General features: G+C 41.6%; 3 protein-coding genes across 3 annotated transcripts; 1 reads left to right on the top strand and 2 right to left on the bottom strand.

The window, feature by feature from the left end:
• Positions 1 to 1,617: 1,617 nt before the first annotated feature.
• Positions 1,618 to 4,646, bottom strand: LOC102711982. The gene is made up of 5 exons (XM_015837189.1): positions 4,598 to 4,646; positions 4,177 to 4,286; positions 2,585 to 3,421; positions 2,328 to 2,486; positions 1,618 to 2,214 (listed from the first exon to the last, which is right to left on the bottom strand). The coding sequence occupies exons 1-5, from the start codon at positions 4,644 to 4,646 to the stop codon at positions 1,828 to 1,830; spliced, it is 1,542 nt and encodes a 513-aa protein (XP_015692675.1). The 3' UTR covers positions 1,618 to 1,827.
• Positions 4,647 to 6,418: 1,772 nt separating this feature from the next.
• Positions 6,419 to 9,335, top strand: LOC102711706 (glucan endo-1,3-beta-glucosidase 8-like). The gene is made up of 2 exons (XM_006655463.3): positions 6,419 to 6,688; positions 7,749 to 9,335. The coding sequence occupies exons 1-2, from the start codon at positions 6,447 to 6,449 to the stop codon at positions 8,854 to 8,856; spliced, it is 1,350 nt and encodes a 449-aa protein (XP_006655526.2). The 5' UTR covers positions 6,419 to 6,446; the 3' UTR covers positions 8,857 to 9,335.
• Positions 9,336 to 10,019: 684 nt separating this feature from the next.
• Positions 10,020 to 15,345, bottom strand: LOC102711438 (pentatricopeptide repeat-containing protein At4g39530-like). The gene is made up of 5 exons (XM_006655462.3): positions 12,177 to 15,345; positions 12,008 to 12,082; positions 11,419 to 11,538; positions 10,701 to 11,031; positions 10,020 to 10,447 (listed from the first exon to the last, which is right to left on the bottom strand). Exon 1 carries the CDS (start codon positions 15,130 to 15,132, stop codon positions 12,484 to 12,486), a length of 2,649 nt encoding a protein of 882 aa, XP_006655525.1. The 5' UTR covers positions 15,133 to 15,345; the 3' UTR covers positions 10,020 to 10,447; positions 10,701 to 11,031; positions 11,419 to 11,538; positions 12,008 to 12,082; positions 12,177 to 12,483.
• Positions 15,346 to 17,275: the final 1,930 nt, after the last annotated feature.

Here is a 17,275-nt window from a genome sequence, read left to right as displayed (position 1 = left end):
ATCCTCCAATTTAAATTATAAATTGAAGGGAACATTTGCATGTAAATTGAGGTGTAAGTCATAGTCAATCCATTTTAAAATATAGGATATTTTATTTTGTTAGGATAAGTATTTGACTGATAACTACATTACTAATATACTATATTTGTGGTAAAATAGCTTTAATTTTTTATCCATCCTACACATCATACCAATAAAAAAACTACAATGCCATTTGCACCATGGTGATGTGGCGAGAAGCTTTTATTCTCCATATCGTCCCCGACTCGCCGTCCCACCATTTCGGACAAAACCGTGCCCATGCATAGCAACTTGTGCCCTGTTGAGGGCGTGTGTTCCATGTCTGGTTCCTCCTCGCCCTTCCCCTCGTGTATGGATTTTAATTTATGAATAAAAATTATATATATTTTTTTTCAGTGATCTAAAACTTAAAGTTAGAAGATAAACTTCGGTAAAAAAACTTAAAATTAACTTTAAATTTAAAGTTAAAAATTTAAATTTTAGTTTATAAGCGTAAACATAAGCGAAAATATGGGGTGATTGGGTGATTGTTTCATGAAAAAACCAAACAACATACTACCTCCGTATATCGTAAGACTTTCTAGTTTTGTTTAAATTCATCAGTTGATGAATGTATATAATTTATATATATGTATAGATTAATTAGCATTCGTATGAATCTAGGCAAAGCTAGAAATCTTACATTGTGAAACGGAGAGAGTATATGCAAGTAAAAAATAATCTATAAATAAAAATTTTATATATGTATTCTTAACGATCTAAAAGATAAGGCTGAAAATAAACTTTGGTGAAAAAAACCCTAAAATCAACTCCAAATTTAAAGTTAAAAATTTAAATTTTAGATTATAAGTATAAGCATAAACGAAAAGATATTGTCCACTTGGCCTAGGTGCAATTTAGGAGTACTAGTTGGGGGCACGCTGCTATGTAAATGGCATAATACCCTCCTGTTAAAAAGATTATAATACTATTTGCTTTATCAAAAGTGAAATAAATTTGTTCTCCGCTTTTATAAACTCAAATGCAATGGTCATTCAAGTAAACTCTTACTTAAAGAATGAGAGAGGGTGATTAAAGGGCAAATGCCATATTTGCAAATGAAAACTAATTTAAGAATAAAACATTTATATATGTGTTCTTAGCGATCTAAAAATTAAGGCTGAAAAATAAACCACGATAAAAAACCTAAAAATCTATGTTAAATTTAAGGTTAAATATTCATATTTTAGCTTATATGCAAAAGTGAAAAGATGAGGCCAAGAGTATTTTGTGGTCAATAAACCAAACATGAATAGTGGATATTACAAAGAATCTTCAAGCTTGATCGATCAATTTTAGTTCAATGAGTAAACTATCAAACGGGCTGTACTGTTTGTAGAAACGGATTTTATTGAGATACATGTAACAGAAATGAGAATGAAATTTTAAGAGTGAACATGCGCATGCCGCATGTGTACAGTCACAAAAAAATCATCGCAAATCATCGCAGGTAGCAAAACTGGAAGGAGACAAATATCACGACTGTCAGAGCATCCATGTTTCCGGTGGATTTCAATTGATAAAGGATAGCATGTCAGATGAAAGAATGGCCTTGATTATGATATAACTTTTTTTTTATAAGTCGATTATGGTATAACTGAACTATAGTGCAGGTAACATGACAGCAGAACACCGAGAAAGCGGAACTCGTGTAGTACTGCGAGACCTAATACAGAAGAAGATGCATCCAGTAGCGCAAGAAACAAGTCACACACGACTCAAGCAACACCACATAATTCAACATCGGCACAAATCACAATTTAACACCTAAACTTTACCGGCATGGCACCAGCTGCAGGGCTTCAGAACATCAAACTTAACAGTAGAGGGCACCTTATCCGCAACGTATCTCCTGATAGCCAACAGCGCGATTTCGGCTTCCCTGATCATATGCCTATATATGGGACTACACTCACCAATTTCGTGAACAGATTGTCTGTCAGGATTTTCATAATCATCACATATTGTGTCTAGGGTAAGGCGTTCAAGTGACGCTGCATTCTCAATAATATGAGTAGTCAGCTCTATCATGCTTTTTGCAGAGCAAAAGCCAATGATCTTCACATTCTTGAGGTTTCCATAGCAGTGTCCTGGTATCTGTCTCAGATGAGAGGAATCTGCAGAAGTCATTTCATGCTTCACGGTCTGTGATACCTGCATAGGAACAAGTAATGCATACTTGAACAAATGGTTCCATTATAGAAAATATATTAATATGTTTTTGCCACATTAAAATTTACTTTTATCCAGAAGGAAAGAACACTTACAGTCAAAGTGAAAGTCTCCAAGACAGGAGATGCATTGAGAAAATAAGCTAGAGAAAGATAATCATATGATCGGGAAAAGACCCCACTGTATATGGTAAGAGAAATCATTAAGAACTTGAGGTGGAGGAATCTGGAAGGTGAAATTTGCATACCGAACCTCTGCAACAATATCCAGATCTATTAAATTTCAAGGTATAACTATTGCTATGTGCAGAATGCTGGTACCTGATGATATAATCTTAAGTTTTGTAAGATACCTCTCTTGCTGAACACATGGTGAGAGTTTCAATATTTGGTGCAGTGGATGGGAGCTTGGCATAGGCATAAGGAATAATGTCATGCTGATAATAGGAGGACAAGTGTAGGTTCTTCACTGGTAGTAAACCTCCATCTGATAGTCGTGCTAGATTACCATCATAATCGAAGGTTGAAAGGTTTGGAGCTTTAATTTCAATCACTTGCAATGCTTTGCATTCAAAAACCGTCATCTTGGTGAGTCTTTGTAGCATGCAAGGTATCTTGAGGTAATTGAGCTCTTTGCAGCGTGTGAGTTTCAAGTGCTCTAAAGCAAAAGAGTTGGAAAGAAGGCACCCTAATTCGTACCCAGTAATGCGCACTTCACAAAGATGCAGTCTTTGCAAGCAATTAAGTCCACTGGTTGGACGGAAGGCACAGTAGCTGAGACGAAGGTGCTTAATTGAGCTTCCACCCCTATTGAACAAAAGTGAGAATGGGATGTTGTAGTACTTTGCCTTGTATTCTGGATACAGTGTAAGGACGAGTTCTTCAATTGCTGGTGTAATTGCAATCTGGAGCCAACGGTCGAGGTAAGAGTTGTCGATTGAATTATGATAACTAAGCCCGAATGTCCTCAGGCCAATGCCTGAGTGGTTTTTCATAGTGTGGTCAACTATTTCGTCAAGTTCCCTTACTACTTTACCACTTTCCAGCAAATTGCCATTCAGTCCCAGTTCTATCTTACTGAAAAAGAGGTTGGGACGATGTCTCCAGGAACGTAGAAATGTGTGCAACACACATGCAGCACGGGCAGCATCTTGTATTGGCAAGAAGGAATGTATATGATACCAGATGTCCTAAAAACCCAAGAGCAGGTGAAAAATTCAGCATTTCGTTTGTAAATGTAACTGAACAAGGATGCGCGAGATGATGTTTTCTTGTACAACAGAATCCATAATCCTACGGAAACTTAGATAACTAGCGTGGTTACATGCATATAATAAATATTGGTTACTTACAAAAGAAGGCAGTATATTGAGTTGATAAGATAAAAAGAAATGCTCCATACAATAATATGCCCTAATGTGAACTACAACGTCAACAAAAATGGGTAGGGGGAGCATTTTCTTTTGTCTTGTTGAAGTCACGGTAGGTATTTTTACTTGCAACTGGCTGCCTTGCATTTGCTAAATATAAAGGAACCATATAGGTTGTAAAATTGTTTAAAGAAAATAAATGTGATCTTTTGCATCAAATGCGTACATCATTATACTTTTTTTTGTTATTATAAAGGTATTTGACAGTGTCCAGATACGCTAAAATTAATTCATACATAACAGCAATCTAGTAGTATTATAAGCTTTTTCATCTGAAATTATGATTCTAGAAAGCAAATAAACAACCTAAGAAAGTTTTATATTATAAATATATATATATTTATAAAGGAAATCCAGGGTCCAGGGAGAAAACATGTAAAAGATTTATTGTTGGCCGAACTTTATTTAGATGGAAATTGAGAGGATAAAGCAGCATTTACAAACAAAAGTACTGACAAAAATGCAGTGTAGTGTAGATGATGGTGGCCTATGCACCATCTTCTTTGTCTGTATACCTCTGTAAGCATGGTCCATAGATTTCTCGTTCTTTTGACACCTTGGTTATCATCTTCCGGCTGGCAGGGCGATTCCTTCCGTTTACCAGACAATGAAGCAACCGATCCATCTTCAACTGCAACACAGATCATGGTTATGCGAGGTACGGATGATGATAATGGAGTGTACTGCACATGAACAAATCCGGTTTGTTCCCATTGTGAAACTTAAGATTTTAATCTACCTAGCCTAAACGAATCAGTTAGCTACAAATCGTATCAGTAAAGAGCCAAAACAACAGTACAATATCATCATTCATCTAGAACGAGAACAGCAGCAGTACACAGAACAAGCTACACGCCGCGGCCGCGGGGCCACGTACACAATGCAATACGAGGAAGAGGGAGGCCGACGAGGCGACGGAGCCAAGGGACGGCTTACCACGGGCTTGGACCTGCCGCCGCCGCCGCCGCTCCTGCTCCGGCGCCATGGACATCCGGGAAGAGGAAGAGGGAGGCCGACGAGGGGATTTTTATTTCTTAAACCTTTTTAATAAATAATCTTATTACTAAACATCCGAGAAAAATATTTTCACCTTATAAATTTTTAGGCCACGTCACTTGGCAAAACGGCTTGCCACGTCATTGTCGGTATGCCATTAACAATAGCGTGACAAGATTGTCACGTCATTCCACGTGTATTAGGCTACGTGACGGCGTTATTTTACCATGACACCGATAATAGCGTAGTCAAAAGATTCGGTTTTGAAAAAATTTTGCCCGATAGTTTAGTAATATTTATTTAATAAAAAATTTCGGAGGTGTAACCCATTAATTATTGCAATAGTTAAATTATTAGTCTAGGGATTGGGCTAGCTGGTCATTGTTTTTTCTGAATCATTGTGCTTGGGCCGGGCCTTTTTAGTCGGGTTTTCTCCGGGTCTGGCCGGAAGCCTGCTTGGCCCGGGGATTTGAGCATGCCTAACTACTCTTACCTCCGTTTCATACCGCAAGAATGTAGTTTTGGCTAAATTTATCGATCGAGAAATGTATATAATTTATATATATGTCTAGATTTATATAGTATCCATATGAATCTAAGCAGCGCTAGAAAGTCTTATATTATGAAACGGAGGATCACTATCTTAATTGGTCTATCTTTTGCGCAATTTAGAACAAAAGAACTCCCGGACTAAAGGATTTGTAAATAAAAGTTTTATTCATAAATTATTTTTTTATTTATAAATATGTCGTTAAAAAGTCAAACATCATCCCCTAAAATGCTTAATTGAATATTACAAGCAACTTTATTCCCTCCCTTTTATATTACGGCGCTTTGATTTTTGAATGTGGACTTCAACAAATCTTTTCATTAAAAAATTAAAATGATTTTTAATGATTTATTTACTCTAAAAGTATTGTAAGAATCATATGTATTTTTTAACTATTTATATTAGTGTTTTAATAATATAAAAGGTGAAACATTAAGTTTAAAGGTCAAATATTACTTCTCTATGCAGGCTCGACACGACAGTATCACGTGGCCCCCACATGTGAGCCAGCTAGATTGAATGTGTTTAAGATAGCAACAATGCTATACGCACGACTGGAGTTGTATGACCGGCTCGTCTCGTCCGCGTCATTAGTCCTCCATTCGCGCATAGTGCGGCAGTGCTCCGTCCGTAACGTGATCTTACATGGGTCATACACCTCCAGTTATATGGGAATCATTATTATTAGAGGATAGGTGATGAAAGATTTTCTAATTTATTGGTAGTTCTTTAATGTGTAAACAATAAAATTATTAATGTAAAATCAAAAATTTATTTTAAAATATAAGATATTGAGCTTATTTATATATTCTTTTAATATATATATATATGTTAATAGTTCAAAAAATGTATTCACTTAAGGAAAAAAACTGAGAAAACTGAGAGAAATAGCACAGCCTCTCTCTTGTTCTTGCTTCTCGTGACACAGCTCCTCCTCCAAGGCTCCTCCGCAAGCAACACCAAACACGCTTACCATAAACCCCCGCAACCACAAACCCTCTCTCTCACTCCCGCGACAACACAAACCCCACCGCCGCAACCCTCTCCGGCTCCGATCCCCCGCCACCTCCGCCGTCGCCGCCGGTTCCCATGGCGCCGGCACGGCGGAGCCCATTTACGGCCGCGGCGGCGGCGGCCTGGGTCGTGGCCACCCTCGCCGTGGCGTTGCTCCCGTGCCCCGCCGCGCTGGCGTACGGCGACGGGCCGGGCCGCGCGGCCGTGGGGGTCAACTGGGGCACGATGATGTCCCACCCGATAAGCCCGTGTCAGGTGGTGGCCATGCTGGTGGCCAACGGCGTCGACCGCGTGAAGATGTTTGACGCCGACCCCTGGACGGCCCTCGCGCTCGCCGACACCGGCATCCAGGTCATGTTCGCCGTCCCCAACGACCAGCTCGAGTACCTCGCCGGCGACCCGCGCCGCGCCTACCTGTGGGCCGAGCAGAACGTCTCCGCCTACCTCGAGGCCGGCGTCGACGTCAGGTACGCGCGCACTGCGGCAGTGCTGTTATCGCACAAATAGGGTACTACCCTACCTCGCTCGCTTGCTCCGCGAGTTTGCTATGGTTTGGTGCGGCGGCCGGCGGGACGCGGGGTGTCCGTGTGTGTGTACTGTAGTTTACGGCTGCATGCCAAGTGTTTGGTGTCGCGTGCGGCGAGGGCGATCCGTATTACTCTGACCGCGCGCGTGCGAATTGCGTGTATGGAATGTCTGTTAGGGCGCGTGGAAAGTGTTCGATGGAATGCCACCAATGTCCATGCAGTGCAGTAGCGTGTGACCACGATCGTGTAGTTGTCCGTCTGATGGAATGGCACTATGAGATGTACGTGCATACTTGTTGTATATACTGCGGTTCATGCGAAATGGATGGTTCGTGCTGTTGTTGCTGCCTGCTTGGTCAGGTTTCTCCTGTCACCTGAAAGACATGAGTGTTAGTGCTTAGACATCGCGTACAATTGTGTTACTTGGATACCGTCAATCACATGAATCCTGCATCATGCAACTAGCTCCCTATTTCATGCATATGGGTGGGTACTGCCAATTGCCACGCTGAGTTTGTATTCCTCACGGTTTGTACAAATTCAATAGCATCACAACACGTTTTTCATGTTGCTTTAGAGAAATATGCTTTGATTGATTTGTGAAATACAGCGTGCTTAGATCATATATGCTCCCTCTGTATGCGGTGTGTATATACTTCCATTGATGATTTGATGTTGACTGAACTAGTTCATTCCGGAAACCTGGAAGCCTGAATGAACTTGTATGTTAGATATTTAGAATATTTTAATCATAAACTGTGCGGAATTTACTTTGAAAAATTAATTGTGGTTTTAATCGGTGAAGAACAGTAGGGATTCTCTGGATTTCAGTGACTTCGCATTCTAGCATTTTATTTTGTAATTACCGTGCTAAGTTGATATAAAATATATTAAGTGTAGTTGCCTAGTTGCTTATTTTTGGATATTCATAGTAGGTCTTTGTGACCCTCACTTGTTATGTTATTTTTTTTTATGAGACACTTGTTATGTTATTGCTCAGGTATGTGGCTGTTGGGAATGAACCTTTTCTAAAGAGCTACAATGGCAGCCTAATCAACGTAACCTTTCCTGCGCTCAAGAATATGCAAAGAGCTCTAGATAAACTGCGTTTAAGTGAGCAGGTAAAGGCAGTTGTCCCACTCAATGCTGATGTCTACAACTCTCCTGAGAATAAACCAGTGCCATCGGCTGGGAGTTTCCGCAAGGATATCAATGCCCTAATGGTTGACATTGTCAATTTCCTCCATATGAATGATGCACCCTTTGTTGTTAACATCTACCCGTTTCTCAGCCTATACCAGAATCCAAACTTCCCACTCAATTTTTCCTTCTTTGATGGTGGTAGCAAGCCAGTTTATGACAAAGGTATGGTGTACACCAATGTGTTTGATGCCAACTTCGACACCCTTGTTTGGTCGCTCAGGAAGGCTGGCGTGCCTGACATGAAAGTCGTTGTTGGAGAGGTTGGCTGGCCAACTGATGGTGACAAAAATGCAAATGTCAGATATGCACAGAGGTTCTATGATGGTTTTCTGAAGAAGATGGTCGGCAATATTGGGACACCTCTTAGACCTGGTTGGATGGAAGTTTACCTATTTGCACTGATTGATGAGAACCAGAAGAGTGTACTGCCTGGGCGCTTTGAACGCCACTGGGGACTACTCACCTATGATGGAAAACCAAAGTTCTCTATGGATCTCAGTGGAGATGGCCTAGACAATCTGGTTGGAATTGAAGTGGACTACTTGCCAGCACAGTGGTGTGTTTTCAACAAGGATGCAAAGGATAAGTACAAAGACTTGGCAGCATCTGTAGATTATGCATGCTCAAATGCAGATTGTACACCTCTGGGCTATGGATCCTCCTGCAATGGTCTCAGCCATGATGGCAATATATCATATGCATTCAATATCTATTTCCAAACAATGGATCAGGATGTTAGGGCATGTTCTTTTGGAGGCCTTGCAAAGATCACAACGATCAATGCATCACAGGGAGGATGCTTATTTCCAGTGCAGATCATAAGTGCTTCAGAAAGGGTGGTGCCAGTGAGATTTTCGCTTATATCCTTCTTGGTTCTTCTAGTGGCCGTATCCATTCTTACATAGCAAATGGAGGACCGGTAAGCACCAATACCTTGGGCTGTTGGAGAGTTGAAGTTACAATAGGCTTGCACATAACACAGGAAAGAACATAGCCACATAGGTACTGATACTTATAGTCTGATGATACCTTGGGTCATTGAAGAGTTGAAACTACAAAAGGTTTTCACATGACAGAGGAAAGAAGATAGGTTTGAAAACAAACCTGTATGCCTTCCCCACCATGCTTGAAGTAATTTGCATGGATGATGAATGTGAGACAGGGTAGGGTATGCCTTCTCTTTATACTAAATTTTATTTTCAGCTTGCAATCATGCATTTTAATTGTCAAGCTGAGTAGCTGATTGCTGCTATTTTACAGCAGCTTTTTTTAGTGTGGAATACCAAATATTGATGCTACAAACATGAGGCTATAACCCATGTACCTTGGTCATGTATGAATGAACACTCTATGCAATTTTAAATGCTCACCTATTTTGCTCGTCCCTGAATGTTTTAACTTTTAACCTTTCTTCCTGTCTTGAAAGCACCGTGGATAAAATGATTTTGTTGCTCTGCTAAAATTAGTTGGCAGAAATTTCCTTTCTGATGCAAATCCTAAGCTACTGAGTTATTACCGGAGAATTTACTAGGTAGAGGGCACGTCATTTGCTATGAGAAATCACTGGAAACAGTACTTTGTTAGTGGAACTGTCAGATTTATATGATTCATGTAACTGAGCGGCAAGGGAAAAATCATCACTAACGTGAGGCTCAGGTGTGAGCTGCGGCCCAACATACATGGTAGCGGTCCGGAAATACATGGGTCACGCCGGATTGGGCTTATATGGAGGGACGTCACTAATCCAGCCCAACCAAGACATCTACTCCGCATCCCCCAACTTTTCCGCTAAGGTGAGGCCCACGTAGACCCATTTCTCCTAGGGTTTATTAACGGGCCAATTAATGGGCCCGATCAATGGAGGTGAAGAGGAGGCGATGGGCTGGCTAAGAGTTGCACCGATGCGACCAGGCCCGATTCAAAGCGACGGGCCAGATTTGTGGGACTTCTTTGCAATTTCGAGTGAGTCTTAAAATAAACTGAAGACTTTACGAGTTTCCTCTTCCATTCATTTGCAACACCACAGCTAAAAAGATTGATCAGATCGAGCAAAAATGATTTGACCGAATCACACTCACATGAAACGCAGGGCCCCTCTTGTCTTCACATCAAAATTGCAATTGCCGGGAAGTTCAGACTTAAGAGTAGTCTAAAGTAGGTTAGTTAAATGTGGCAAAATTGGCAACCTTATCTCTATAATAACCAAGAGGTTACATTTGCTGGAGGCCAATGCCTGATGAACTGTATGTATGGTGGCAAAAAAGAAGAAGAAGAAGAAGAAGAAGTCACTTTGTAGCACCTCTTGGGTGCGATGCTGTAGAAGTTTGATGTCCCAATCTTGTTCAGCTTTACATCTTGAAATTTCATAACCGCGTCGAGTTGATGGGACCAATCGGTTTCAGCATGAACCAGGGCCAAACTGTCAAATGCATGTCCTGATGGATCTGCTTCTTTTGTAACAACGTCGGATGATGAAAGTAGCAGCCGAAGGAATTTCTGCTAGAGATATATCAGTGTCAGGAAAAGATTAAGAGAAAAAAATATTACAGAAGAAATCAGTTAGGCATGTACTCCATCCGTTCCATATTATAAAATGCTTTGGTGCTACTTAGATTCATCTATAGATTAATGAATATGTTTTATATATGTGTCCAGATTTATTAGCATCCATAAAATTTAGCTAGTGCCAGAAGATATTATAATGTGAAACATAGATAATACTAAGTTCTGATAAGAAAAAAAGACTAACCTGGGTTAGTTGGATTGTTGACTGATAACATGGGAGATCCCAGTATTATTGCTTGAACTAATTTTTGAAGAATGTCCTGTAGCTGAACAGGAAACGAATCCAGGATATGCCGTACGCTACCTCGTACAGAAGTCACTAACCTCTATAAACTCTAGCTCATATTCTATATGGAGTATCATTATATTTCACGTCGCACCAGAAAAAAAGGGTGCATGAGAGTAAAGATGATATAAGGGGAAAATGGCTTGATGCTTCTTGCTCCAGACATACAGAGAACAAACAATGCTGCTTCACTGGATGGAACTGATTTAGCATGTATCTTCGCCAGACCCTGATGATCAAGCAAAAAAAGGTATCAGCATTTTTTTTCTCAAAAGATGTTCAACTGGCTGTTTGTCCCACTAAATAATACTGAAGTTGAGTTAGAAATACAAATGCCACATTACCATATAAACAAAGGAAAAATTTGGTGAGTATCGCTTTAAGCTGCAAACTTGTACATAATTAGTTTTTATCTAGACATCTAATTGGATCTGCAGACCAGAAAGCACTATAGTACACATCTGATACTATATATTAAAGCAATCTGGCAATGCAAATGCTGGCAATGTCATTAGCAATGAAATAAACTGTTTTCAACAAGAGAATTTTAAAAAGGAGATACTACTTAGGAGAGTGGAAACTGTAAAAAGTTCAATAACTACTACCCAACACTTACAATTTCACATTGAACTTGTCAAATTTCCATCAATGGCCACAATCGCGAAAAAAAGAACAGATTCGCAGAATTTCTTCTGTATACTGTAGCACCCGTTTCATACAAGTGCAGTGTCAGCACCTGTCAGAAGGAAACATAAATGAGCTAAGATAGAAATAAAACGTGCCATTAGATGTGATAATCTTACAAGCTACAAATAGCAATTATTATGTAATAACGTGGTTAATTATTAAAATTATGATAGAATATTTCTTCCATATGAAGCCTTTGCAATTCCAATTTGCTCAAGATTGAACCTGCAACTAGTATTCCGTGATAATCTTACTAGGTCCTATGCAAGGTCTTCAACAATTTCAGCCAGTATCTTCTCATTTCATTAAAAAGGTTAACTAAGGGTGTGCTTGTGGGAAAGATAGCCTGACACCCTGACCAATGAAGTGCATAGAACCATGCAAAGCAACTATTTGAGAAACTAATTTGTATTTTAAACACATTGAATTGAAGACAATCATTTTTTTACAGTACAAGGTATTGGTGAGCATATGTTCAAGCACTCTCAAAGGTCTAAAACTAAAGTTCATTAACTCACATCAGAAATCAAAGTTTAATCTGATTTTTCCCAGACTACGTGTCCTCTGGAATACTTGAAGAGAGTAGGCATCCCCTGCATGAAAGAAACTGCCTGAACGACTTGCTCACACTATTGAAGAAGCTGGAATCAAGTGCCATTAAAATGAAAGATAGAATTTTATTCTAACCTGGTTAGCATTCTTGATCTATTCTTCCATGCATCTAAGCCATCCAACCTTTTAAAAACTTCAAAGCAGAATTTGGTTTGCTGAAAGATGCTGTAAGCAAAGAGATACCGAGTTGGAAAGTCCCAGACTCCCAGGAAATGCGCCTTGCAAAGTTCATAGGTTCAATGATTGAATCAGGGAATAATTACTGAAGCAACTCTGAGGCAAACTCATAGTTTGTTTTCTCGCATGCCTTCCCAATTTGTAAACATGACAGTTCAGCTTTGCTGCATCAGAAACAATGGATCCAGTACTGCACTATAGTTTGTCAAGGAGGGAAGTCAAGGGATGGTGCGATGCCAGATCGTCTCACTAGTTCTGCATTGAAAAGTCTTGCACCCTTCGTATTTAAACGACTACTATCAGTGAAGACAAGCAGGACGAATTTGTCAGATTTTATGCTGTCCTGCTGTAACAACGCAAACAACTTAACAGGTTCACCTCCAGTTTCCTGATATTCTGCATTCTTATGATTTAGCACAATCCTGTTTTCATTGCACCTGTCATTCTTCCAATTGGCGACGATAGAATTGGTCCTAAGGTCATGTCCAAACACAGAAGCAGCACTACCGTATACTTTCCATGCATCAGAAAAAGGTTCATGATCTTTCTCTTCTTCCAACATGAACAATCCAATTTCTTCAAGTGTGCTTCTTATATCTCTAGGTTTGGGATCGTAATGATCTTTGGTATCCTGTCCTGGAGCCAAAGTTTCTTTAGAGTTTCTTTTTAATTCCACACAACCTTCAGATTTCTTGTACATTCCTACAAGTGCATGTGTCACATATACATCAGAAACCAGGCCCATCTTTATAATGGAAGAATGCAGCTGCCTTCCCAAACGAATAGAACGCAGATCAGCACAACCCCTCAGGATTCTTGCAAAGGTAACACGGTTTGCACGCAATCCACTATATTGCATCTTGGAGAAAAGTTGAAGAGCTTCATCACTGCATCTATTTTGAATATAGCCCAACATCAACATTGAATATGAATTAATGTTCCAACTCCTCATGCTATGGAAAAACCTACAAGCACTAGCAATGCACCCACACTTGACATAAAGGTTTATGATAGTGTTTCCAACGACAACATCCAAGTATTCAGAACCAATCTTCACAAGATGGCCATGGATTTGCTCACCAGCCTCCTTTGCTCCTATATCAGCACATGCTCCCAGAACAGTTGAGAAGGTGAAATGGTCTGCACGCAGACCAGAATGATACTCTCTGCAGAAGAGTAGAAGAGCTTTCTGTGGAAGGAAATTCCAGCAATACCCAGAGATCATGGCATTGACTATGACTAGATTTCGTGGAAATAATGTGTTAGAGAATATCAGAGCAGCCTCCTCAATGTGATGGCATTTTGCATACATGTTTACTAGGGATGCACTGATGAAATCAAAAAGAAGTAGCCCAAGTTTAAGAGCTAACAGGTGGATCTGCTTTCCCTTGTGCATGTCTTTAAGTCCTGTACAGGCATTTATGATATTAGCAACACAGTGCTGATCTAATGATTCTCCAGAGTTTCTTAACTCTAAAAAATAACCAAACGCTCTTTCATATTGTAGGTTCTTGACACAGCCTGCCATAACTGCAGTCCATGATATGAGATCTCGTGATTGCATAGTTTTAAAGATTGACTCCGCATGAATCAGTGACCCCATTTCAGAGTAAATCGATATAAGAGAATTGCAAACATTAGTATAACATAAATTTCCAGCTCTGAAAGTGTAAGCATGTATCTGTTGAACTTCCTTTTTGGTTTGACAAATATTTAGCACAGTAACCAAATCTCCTTCCCTTAAATTGAGACCTGAAGAAAGAAGAACCTCTGCAAGTTTCACAGCTTCACCCTGACAACCATTTGAGTGATAACCTGAGATTGCCAAAGTATACAAAGACGTATCATGCCTTCTAACTGTGGAAACAAGCTTCTTGATGTATTGAGTCTCACCTGCCTTCCCAGCTGATTTGATCAGTTCAGACACAATAAAACTGTCTCTTCCCAACCCTGCTTTGAGTGCATAAACATGAATGTTTCTAGAAAGCTCAAATGCTCCCAGAATAGCAGTGATGCCAGAAACTACCCTCAATGTCACCAAATCCATTGCCATGCCAACTCGATGCATATCCTGACAAAGCTCCACAGCCTCCATGAAACAGTTATTCTCAACAAAACCTGAAATCATTGCATTCCAAGCAACTGAATTCTTCACTGGAATTCCACTGAACATCCGGAACGAATAGCCAACATTGCCACATTTCGCGTACATATCGACGAATCCAACCTCCACAAATCTATCATCACCCAATCCAGACTTGACCACCAATCCATGCACCATGAGCCCCTGCTCTACGACACCACACCGGGCACAGGCACTCAGCACTGATGAGATGATAAACCGATTTGGCTTCACCTCAGAGGACAAGAGCTCCTTGAACAGCGCAACAGCTTCGAAGCAGCGCCCGCGGCTTGCGTGCGCGGCAATGACGGTACACCATGTCACGACGTCCTTGTTAGGCATTTCGTCGAACAGGTGGCGACAGGCAGCCATGAGGCCTCCTTTCGCATAAGTATCAATCAGGACGTTGGACACGAGCGACACGGACTCGAAGCCGCGCTTAACGACGTGCCCGTGGACGGCGGCCGCGCCAGCGGCGAGCGCGTCGCGCGCGCAGCGCCGGAGGAGGCGCACGTAGAGCCGCGCCTCGGAGGACGGGAAGAGGAGCTGGATGGGGCCCACGATCTCCAGCACCGCGGAGACGACTCCATGCGCCCCGAAGCTTCGTGCACCAGAAGAGGCCGCGGTGGCGGCGGCGGCGGCGGCCGAGGAAGAGGAAGAGAGGAGCCTAGACGGCGCGGGCTTGGAACAGAGCGCGGAATGGAGTAGTAGCAGAGGGAGAGACCGGGACATAAGAGAGGCGGTGGACCGGCCGCCGGATACGGGCGACAGAGGCGGCGGCGGCGGCGGAGGAGGAGGACGGGATCGCCACGGGCATCGCCGGCGGCGGCGAGAGAGATTTGGAGCCTGGAGATGTGGGCCCGGCCTCGTCAGAGACTCCCCCTCCCGGTCTCCAGATTCGCTGAAAGCTCTACGCCTCTGCCTTGCGCTCACGTAATTTCGCAAACCGCCAACTGATACCTTGTGAGCTATCCGTGACCGTTCGATCACGTTTGGACGGTCTCGATTTTCAGGTGCCAACCGTTGGCTACTAACTTCTCACCAACTTCCGCAGTTTTATCTTCTCGTCGCTTTTGCTTACGCTATGAAAAAAGTCCGTGAGTTGCACCTGCTGCTTAAGCTAATTTTAATAATGTAAATTAAAATAAGTTTTAAAACAAAAGTATGGTTAATATAATCGTGTTCTCACTTTATTGATGTTATATTTGTATTAAATATAAAAGGCAAAAAGAAATAATTTTATATCCCTACTTTACTATAAAGTTAATGTCATTCTATCTTCTCTATTATCTTCTCTATGAAGCTATATCATCTCAATTATTTTTAGTCTTAGGGTAATACATTAAGGATGTAAATTAAGCCACATCATCTTAATTATTTTTAGCCTTAGGATGATATATCAAGACGGTATAAATTAAGTCATATCATCTCAATTGTTTTTAGCATTGGGATAATATATCAAGGATGCAAATTGCATCTCTTCTCCACATCATCTTAATTATTTTTAGTCTTTAAATGATTCATAAAAAATGTAAATTATATTTCTCCCTCAAAATGTATAACATACATTCCAACCATTTATAAACTATGAATAATTAATAAAGATATAAAAATATATAAGCATATGAAAATTCATATAGTAGATAAGATTTTTTTAAAAAATGTATATCTACCATATTATCCGCGGTTCTAATACCAATCAATTTCATATCCACCCGCGCCCGCCTCAACTCGTCCAAAATCTCCACCACCGCTACCCGCTCCGGCTCAACTCCTCTACCACTGCCATCGCCCCCCTGCTTCAACTCATCCTCCACGCGCCACCTCGCTTAATCACAGCGGCTTCGCCCACCGGTCGACATGACGAACGTGAAAGTTATCGAGTCTCCAGGCCGCACGTCGCCTCATCTCGATGAAGGGCGGCGCATACGGCGTGCGTGCGCGCGCATATCTACTATCTGAACGGCGTCGTCGAAGCGCCGGATATGGAGGAGGCTCTCCAATCCATGGAGACCGAGAAGGGCTGGGTCATCTCCAACCTGAGGGAACCGCGGGGCCTCACCACCATCTACCATGCCCTGGCATCGGCGTTGAGAAAACTGAAAAATTCTCGATGGCCACTGGAGGAGGAGGACAACCACGAGGATGCACGCCACGGATCTCCTCCAAGCTGGCGTCGACCTAGAGCGCATCCCCACCGACCTCGGCGAGGCTACTTTCGGGAGGCGAGGAACGCGGACACCCGGTGACTGCATCCGGCAGCACGGTCGGGAGGAGCGTCACGAAGCTGGAGCACGAAGGTGCGGGAGGCCATGGCGTCTCTGGCAGGTGAGATCGACCACATCCTCATCCGGCGAGTGAACCTTCCTCCCCCCCCCAAGCGCAACCAGAGACGACGGGCAAGGAAAGCCGCCCGACGAACCAAATCACGTGTACCTCCAGGCCGGCCGCGAACGAATCCCTTCGGCCAGGTTGGACATTTTTGTAAGTACGAGCTTATTGTGTGTCTTGTGTCTTTTGTTTGATTCAATGGTTAACACAGTTCATGTAAACTTGTGTTGATGATATAATAAAACTTCAGTTCATTCTGGTTCCAAATTCTTTGATCCCCTTGATCTCGTTACTGTTCAATGTTGGACTCCATAGGAAATTGTGAGAATAAATCTTAGTGATTGATCCTACCTGCAGCCTGCAGCTAGCTGACCATTCCACCGCATTATGCCTTTTTGTTTGTCATGATCAAAGTTGTTCAAAAATGTTTCAAACTGGTTGGACTACATGCACTTGGGTGGTATAACTGCATGACATGGTTGCATAAAACAACTAGGATTAGATTCATCAGAGAACATGGCACACGAAAGGATGAACATCACAC

The sequence above is a fragment of the Oryza brachyantha genome, chromosome 5 (genome assembly GCF_000231095.2).
Source record: "Oryza brachyantha chromosome 5, ObraRS2, whole genome shotgun sequence".
Lineage (NCBI taxonomy): Eukaryota > Viridiplantae > Streptophyta > Magnoliopsida > Poales > Poaceae > Oryza > Oryza brachyantha.
This window is presented reverse-complemented; position numbering and strand designations above follow the sequence as displayed.